The sequence below is a fragment of the Myotis brandtii genome, unplaced genomic scaffold (assembly GCF_000412655.1).
Source record: "Myotis brandtii unplaced genomic scaffold, ASM41265v1 scaffold17, whole genome shotgun sequence".
NCBI lineage: Eukaryota > Metazoa > Chordata > Mammalia > Chiroptera > Vespertilionidae > Myotis > Myotis brandtii.
This window is the reverse complement of record NW_005356259.1, coordinates 9,760,586-9,769,599: the sequence shown is the minus strand read 5'-3', so window position 1 is coordinate 9,769,599 and position 9,014 is coordinate 9,760,586. Positions and strand designations below refer to the sequence as shown.

Genomic DNA, 9,014 nt, shown 5'->3' with positions numbered 1-9,014 from the left:
AGGTGGGCTCTGGGTCCGAGGCTGTGGACGCGGAGTGTTGAACCCCGGGGTGCCCGCCATGGGAGCGGTGAGAAGGGAGCGCTGGGTTTGCGGGCAGCACCGTCGCCAGGCGAACGGGACTGGATCTGCGGCGGCTTTGTGGCTCGGGGCCGGGGGAATATTTCAAAAGCGAGAAGTCCTGGGCGAGCCCAGCGCTCCGCTGGCTGGCTGGTGGGGAACGCGATCTGAAGCTTTTTCTTGGGCTCTGAATAGCCCTGCACGCGGTGACAGTGACGCAGGGAGCGCAGCAGCCCCTCCACCTTCCTTCAGGGGTCGTGTCCCCGGTTAACAGGCGGGTCGCAGACGCCAGGCCGCCTGGAGGTCGGGGAACAGCCATCATTCGATGGCCAGGAAAGGTCAGCCTGCCTCCTGGCTGGCCTGTGGGCCTGGGGAGTTAGCCTTCCTCCTCCTCGGAAGGAGGCCTCCCCTCACGGGCGCACTCGCCACGGGGGAGGAGACACTCGGTTCTCAGAGGCCCCCAGAGCACCAGGTCTTACCCCCGCCCCCCGGCCCGCGGCCCGGTCCACTGCAGATCAGCGCCCCAGAATGAGCCCCATCTCCATCAGTCTTGCCCTCAAGTCATCACGGAGGGAAAAGTTATCCCAGGGACTGACTGTAAATGTGCTGCTCTTTGCTCCCGTTCCTCCTCCATGCTGTCAAGAGTAAACATCTCCCAGTAAGACTGTAAAGATCTGGGGGAGAGGGCCCCCATAAGATCAGGTTTACAATCGCTCTGTAGATAAATGTGAAGGTCTGAAAACAAAATTAAAAGATGACATCACATATTGGCTCAGCAACCTTCCAGCAGTTTAACTTGAGAAACCTTTCAACAAGCCATCTCGACCCCTACGAGGCCAACACTTAGCACACACCAAATCACCAAATGGTACTCCAACTGTCCTCTTTTCTTTTTCTGTACATATGTACCCCCCTCCCTTAGAAAAAATGCCACCTGAGTGGCTAGGACAGGTACCTAACACACACACACACACACACACACACACACACACACACACACAAAGGCTAACTGCTTTCTACCAACTTCTATACATAATGAAAAGGTGAGACCACATGAGGTTAGAACAGTCTTTAAATTCTTGCAAACAATAAAATCAACTGTGGCCTTCCTGACGCTGACTCCATAGCACAGGTTCCCACTCTGGAAGAAAGCGGTTGTTTGACCACTTGCCCTTACCATCCTCCACCAGCAAACAACTCAGAATATGACTTCCAGGCTGGAGGTCGTAAACAAGTCACAAGGGTAACACCTGGTGTCCTCAGCTGTCCCCCAACCACCCAATACCTCCCTGAGTGGACACACACACACACACACACACACACAGCCTCTGTGACGGTCTCAATTGTATAGAAGAGGGAGGCAAGAACTAAACTGAATCAACTACCATTTGCTCAGCACCAGATCAATAAGTGTAAAACCAACCACACTCCACCCCAAATGGCTTTACTACTTAATTCCACGTCTTCCTCTACTTTATGAACAGGGCCAGGTTCCCGTTTGTATTCACTGAGGTGTTATCACCAAACTTAATGTGGTAAGGATCCCAGCCAAACTTTAAGCTGGCATTTGAACAAAAAGACACGCTTTGCTTCTCTGTTACAAGGAGATATGGCTGGCCACACACACCTAAGGGTGAAAACATAAAAATTAAACTGGGCACATGTACATCATGGAGCCAAATGCCCACAGTTGGAAAATGGTTAATTGAAAAGTTATTGATTGCCTTAATCAATGTCTTTCTCTTGATTGCCTCGCACTTTTACAGGTGATGGTTGCACTGTGGACTTTTCTAACACGGAAGAAGAGGCATGAACAAGCACAGGAGCTCTTATAGAAGACATACCTGAGTCTTATATCCTATCATCTGATAAAACTTTCAAAATTGGTTTTGAAGGCTAAATAATTCATTTTGATAGAAAACTAGGCTGTTGAAGGACAGAGATGAACATCTTTCACATCTAAAAGATGACTCTTGATAAACAGCACCTTATAATAATCAAAATCTTTTTACCACACATTTTTTTCAAAGAAGCCACAGTGACTAACACATTAGTCTGAGATTTACACTATATTCACTGTTAGGCAGCATCTATTATAGTGTGTTCAGTATGTGATTGAAAAAGAAATGTAAACTCAGTGGAATGAAAAAAATAGACTTGGCTTTAATTGAAAAAGACAAACTAAGTGAATAATGAGTATATAAAAACTAGCCTCTGCCACTTTTATCACCCATATATGACACTTAATCTTAAATTTATGAGAGACAACTGAACTGTTTCAAATCACCAGAGGCTTCTCCTACTCTGTTGTTTCTATCTTCTTTCTAGTAAGACGTTAGTGCTGATAATGTAGAGATAAACTCATGTGGAAAATTTTTATACACTGCTCCTTTTTTAGTATATTTAGAATCCCTACTTTTTAAACAGAAAACCGGTGATCATTTGGATTGAGTAACTATAAAAAAAACTGTGTGTGCTATCAAGAGCCTTACTTAGTAATCTGAATGAGAATACTTCCCATGGAGAGCCATGTGGAAAACAAGCCAACCCCAAAGATCCCCTCCCAGGGAAAAGTAGGACACCCTATGCTTATGATAGGTAAATAATTTTCACATCTTAAGTCATCTGTTAATCTGACTCATAGAAGAAACTGTGAGTTTCTGGCCCCTTGGCTTACAAACACATTTTCTTATTTCTGGAAGAGAATATCTTAGAGTTGTCATAGACTGATTTCATTTTGAGATAAAATGTTCTCATGTCAACTTTATGCTCATTAGTTATCTCTGCCAAAATGGGACTGGCTTGCTTTTGCTCTGAAGAAAAATCCAGGTGCTAAAGAAATAGGTGACTATTGGTGACTCAGTAGGTGGCACTCTTCCCTTTACATACTCAGCCAATGCCCCGGAAGAAAGTTATGGGACACTAGATACACCATAAATAATTCTCATAGGAAAAATAAAACCAAAATGTTGGCCAAATTATAAATGGAACTTTGGAAAGGTGGAAATCAAACCATACTATTCTCAGCAGTAAAAAATAAATAAATAAAATAAAAATCTGCCTCCATTTCAGTTAAATTGCATTCTTTACCTAATGCCCCCAAAGGGATTATCGATTATAATTTGTGAAAATTAAAAAAAAATGTTTTAGAGATCCCCAATAGGGGGAAATGCAGTATTTCAATGCAAGATGGCCAGGTGAGCAAAATCTCAAGGTCACTTTACAGGAACCACATAGCCACTTTGTGTATTGTTTGTTTGGTCTGGTTTTGATTTTTCAGAGCATTGATATCCACTATATTCTTCTTTTAATATTGGTTTCATTTTCTAATTTAATAAAAAGACACCAGCATCTTCTTACAGTTTTCCTTTTTCAATGTGTTGTCCTCAAGCACATGAATGAGAATATCTGACTGCAAAATACTAACACTCCAGTATTCAAAGGGTGAGGAAACATATGGAGGAGGTTGGGGGGCCAGTGGTTCCAGTTCCTCTCACTTTCTTGGCTGCCCGGAGGAACAACTCACATAAATCAAGATTATTCTTGCTGTTAGTCCTAGTCAAAATATTTGGATGTAGGAGAAGATTAAATGGACAAGATTTGGGGTTATCCTTTGATTCTAATTATCCGGGCTAAACCTGTTCTTCCACTGTTGTGAAAAAAAATTACACACAATGCAATATACAGACCATGTGTCATAGAAATGTACACTTGAAACCTATATAATGTTATTAACCAATGTAGCCCCAATAAATTTAATTTTTAAAACTGTAATGTAATTTTAAAAGGAAAAATATTAACGACTGCCTGTATATGGCAGTTCAAAATTTGCTTTTAACAACAGAAATCTGTAAACACTTTCCCATTCATGAAACAACGAAGAGCTCAAACACTTTTATAAAAAGTATAGGCTTTCAAGATTTAAATACTGATTCCGTAGAAATATAAATAAGTAACAAATTATACAGCCACTTTTTCCAGAGTACCATTAAATGCCAGTTAAGAATGATAGCCTCTATGGGTTTTTGCATTTCTATAGAATGTTTTTGTTGTTTTAAGTGGGAAGGAATGAGAAGGGGGTTAGGAGGAGAGCCTAAAAGTTTTATAATCAGAAAGAAAAATAACAAGAAAGAAAATAATAAATGGTAAGACTACATTTGAGCCCCTACCTCTATCAAGCAGTTGAAATGTCAAACATTTAAAACACATGACATATAATGACTTGAATAAGACACATGGAATACAAAGGAAAATGTCCAAACATTCTTATCTTGAAAGGCATTATCTTTTGACTTTATATTCTTATTCTGAGGGCAAGGGATTTAAAACGCCTGAAAAGTTTAGGTGCTTGTCTTTTCTACCTTGGATTTCTAGCACAATGCCATGCATCCCAAGAGCTCTCAATTGTTAACCACAACCCCCAATATCTCTGTTCTTAGTTTCAAAGAAAGAACTAGGTAAGCCAGTAATATCTATAAATTTCAAGCCAATACCAATTCTTCTATAGTTTTAGTAATATTTATATTTAATAATACAAGTCATCATGTATAATTCCAAAATATTTGTTTTGGATGAAAAACGTGGAAAAAAAAAACCTGAGAGCATTTATTCTTGAAAACTTACTTCCCTACCTCAAAAAAGATTGTAATTACAGTCAAATATAAAATGTTAGCTTTCTTTGAATAAGTTAAAAAAGAAAACTAAAAAAACACTGGTTCACTTATTTCTTTAAGATATATTGTTTTCTCAGAGCCATACACCTTGAAAATGTCTTCTGAAAATAAAGTGTAAGGCAAATTTATAATCTCCAAAATTGTAATGTTTTAACATTTCATGTGTTTTAATGTGTAATTTGCTTCAATAATATGAAATATTGAAAATGTCAATAAGATAACTTTTCAAATGCTGATTTCAGACATGATGCAAGTATATTACCTGACTAAAGAAAGAGATGGCTAAAGTATACAGAAAGTTAGCATTGGTAGATAATTTAAATATTATGTAATTCTAAGCTTTCAGTTAAATTACTCAAATAAGGGCCACATGAAACACTTTTAATATATGGGCATCAGAGAATAAAGGGTCTCATAAAGTACATAGCATGCAAATGTATGATTATAGATCAAAAGAGCAAACTGTCTACTGTGGGGGGCTGTCAAGCTTTAAAAGCAAGCACCCAAAGGTTTGTACTTTATTTCTTAAATTAAAAAAACTCATATCTTCATAAAAGAGAAGAGAAATTCAGTTCTAGACCTGGAACATCCTGAAAATGGTAACATCTATTTTTGGAGTAATGATAAATACTACTCTGATCTGATTATTAAAATAATACTCTAAATAATAATACTCTGAGCAATTCCAGCATTATAATCACAAAAAATGTTAACTGTAGTAAAACAAAATAGTACTCATGTGAAACTCTAATATAATGGAATAAAAGCTGTCTTTTCAGTTCTTTCAATATTTCCCTTAGTGGTACCCATTACTGACAACAAGCATTTCTTAGAGTAGAATACTAGCCGACCACAAATGGGTTCATCACACTGTAATCGTGTTCACACAAACTAAGTCTGCATCCATACACTATTGATTTTATTTTCTCTGTCATATTCATGATGCTAACCTCTAAAACAGTATAGCAGAGTATTAGATTTGGTTTCACACTATAACTGTAACTTACTATTTAAAATGTCACATTTTAGATATTGCTTTTTACAAGTTAAAATAACCAGCTTGTAATATAGGCATCTAAGAGAAACTCATTAAATACAGAATATTCATGACCAATATTGAAAGATAAATACTTAAGAGACAACTAAAGTAAAACTATCAAAATTCAGTTTCCAGAATTCTCATGCATGAATGACAAAGTGAGTAATGGTAAGAATTCCAGAGCATCAAGATAGGTAATATTTGTGTTATCCTAATATATTTTCTACCTGATGCAGAAATATAAATTTTTCATTGGCCCTTAGCTACAATACACAGCTACATACCTAGCATATATATAGCCCTGAAGAACTGCATCTTTAACTCCTAAAGTAAGTTCCTATAAATGGTAAGGCTGAAAAGGGGAAGATGAGGGTGAAAAGATGAAGTACATTCATGTGACACAGGAAGTTGGACTTGAACACATCCTTCCCTTTTAATAGGTTACTCAAGCTGCAGACAAGTGGCCATTTGAGAATCAGGCCCTTTCTGAAAGTTTTCAACATGAGTGGACTGAATGTTCAAGGAAACATGGGAGTTTTAGAAATGACATCCCATAACCCCTGACATCAGTAGCTCAGACATCACTTTGCTTCTTTACACCCTTCTCCTCCACTGGCCGAAGAACTACTTCTTCCACTACTGATCCCTTGCCAGTTCACACACACACACACACACACACACACACACACACACACACACACTCACACACGATGCACACACACACACACACACACACACGCACGCGCGCACACGATGCACACAGAAGAGTACATGCCATCCATGAGGGCTTCCCCATCATCCTAGCGCCCACATTCAGCACACGCTCACTCCCTCTCTCAGACCCGTCCCACTGGCCAGGAGACACGGGACCGCGGGGAAGCGGGGTACCGGGTACGGAGTGAAAGCTTCTGTCCCCATCGGCTCGCCGTCCCTGCGCCCCCGCCCCGCAGCGTTACCGCCCCCTTCCCCCTCTTTACCTGCCAACAGGTTCCTAATCTCCTCGGGGAGGGGACAGGGAGAGGAGGTACTGCTGGGGTTGGGCATGTCGGGGAGCGCGGGGCGTGCGGGGGAAGGATCTGCTTGGGTTTCGGCTGCGACCTAGCCTCTGGCTAGCAGTCCGGTGAGCACAGCGGGGCTACGATTCCGGACACTGCCGGGCCGGGGATCCCAACAAGGAAGTCACTGAAGCCGGCCCTCGGCACTGGACTCTCGGCCCTGCCCCGCCCGCAGATCGGGGCGGGACGATGGGCGGCGCGGAGACCGGTGCCTGAAGTGCCCCACTGCGCATGCGTGTCCCTGGGTTTTCCTAACCTCCGGACAGTGCCTCCGGGCAGGCACGCCCCCCTACGTCAGCGAGCGGGAGGCGGGGCCGCTGGTGGGAAGGGAGCGCGGGGCTGCGTCACCTGACCTGTGCCTGAAGCTCTGGCCGCCATGTTTGTGACTGGTACCCCCAGACCCGCTGACCATTTCCTGGACATCTCGGAAAACACCGTATCCATGGTGCATCCAAGTCTTCCGATTGAGAGACCTGGCCAACGATCTGCACCACCGAGGTTTGACACCTGGCCTGGTAACACATAAGGAATTTTCCACCGCCCTGAGCTATTGTGGCCTCCTTTGTCCGATTGCGTGAAGGCAACAATGTTCCCGCTTCCGCCAGTCCTCCCGGAGAAGCCAGTCCGGAGAGCGATCTGATTGGCCCTTCGGTTATTTTCTGCCTAATTAGGATTCTTGGGTGATTTCCCCCACAAGAACGAAGAGTGGGGAGTTCTAGTCACAATCCCCAACACTTCATACATAAGTAGATAGATAGATAGATAGATACATACATACATACATACATACATGGATGGATGGATACCACTGTCCATCTATAAGCATCAAATTGCTAGTGATTAGAAGAGTAGTATTATAAAATATGTTCACTCCAACCTGATCCTTTAGTCAACAAACACGTATTGAGTGTCTTCTATCTAAATCTTCTCTCGGGTTTTCTCTAAAATCCCAAAAGACACGTTCTGATGCTTTGAGAGAGAGAGAGAGAGAGAGAGAGAGAGAGGTGTGTGTGTGTGTGTGTGTGTGTGTGTGTAAAATACATACATATTTCTATTTCTGATAGGAACTGCCATGGAGAAGCTCTTTCCTAGATGTTACTATTGTATTTTGAAGATAGTATTGGGCTCCAAGCACAATGTAAATTGTTTATTCCTCTACCCTCCTGACTAGATCATTGGCCCTTAAACTTTAGTTTGCATTAGAACCGCAGAAAGAACCTATTACAATGCGGATTCTGAAGTCCACTCACAGGGATTCTGATTCAGACCGTTTAGAGTAGGACCTGATTATTTGCATTTTTAAACAAGCCTTCCAGGGGTTCTAATGCTAAACATCCTGAGGTTTGATTTTGAGAATCAGAGGGCACAAAGTTTGTCATAACTTTCATCCCCAACTGGAACCCTAAACCTGACATAGAATAATAGCACTATTAATATTTCATACCAAGATCAGTAACAGTAAAAAAATTAAATAGTCAAATGCAATGGCATTTTTGTATAATTCTCTAAGAGGTACACCACACACTAATTGTAAAAGGAAAAATTAGAAGATTTTGGAGTCTTCTCAAAATAAAACAAAAAACAAACATTGAAAACTGAAGTAAAACATACAACATAACAACAAAAAGACACCCCCAAAACAAACCCATTTCCTAAAATGAAAACTGAAATTCCTACCTAGATTTAGACATGTGATGAATTATAGAAAGAGTGCTGGAAATTCTAATTCTTTTCAGTGGAGGTAAAGGTGACTATAGAATCATTTTACAACATTGGTCCTCCAACTTCAAAGAATTATTATTCTTAAACTACAAAATTATCTTTCTTTCTAAAGAAGGAAGAAACTATTTATGGGCATTTTGCATTAGTGAGGATTCTTCCTCCCTTTACAGTTATTACATATAATTCTTTGTCTTGTCACTTTTTTAAATATTAAACTAGGCCTCCAAATGTTCCTACCTTTTATTTTCTTCTGACAGACCTGGCCAGAATTTTTTTATTCTCGTGTCTCATTCATTTATTTATACTCAAGTCATTCCACAAAGGAATTGAGGTGATTTACTCTTGTATCAAATAGACAGCTTTCGGGAGTATATCAAATGGACAGTGTCTACACTGCTCATTATGACAAGTCATTCTTGTTACTGAGAGACAGGAAACTATTAAGATGGCCTTAAAATATATAGCATC

The 9,014-nt window shown here is 40.8% G+C and overlaps 1 protein-coding gene across 1 annotated transcript in view; it reads right to left on the bottom strand.

The window, feature by feature from the left end:
* The window catches only part of SKAP2 (src kinase associated phosphoprotein 2), a 152,924-nt gene extending 145,876 nt beyond the window's left edge, over window positions 1-7,048 (bottom strand). Inside the window, exon 1 of the mRNA XM_005862971.2 lies at window positions 6,747-7,048. Within this exon, the coding sequence (XP_005863033.1) occupies window positions 6,747-6,813 (67 nt within the window). The 5' untranslated portion in view covers window positions 6,814-7,048. The remainder of the gene's footprint in view (window positions 1-6,746) is intronic.
* Between the last annotated feature and the right edge of the window lie 1,966 nt (window positions 7,049-9,014).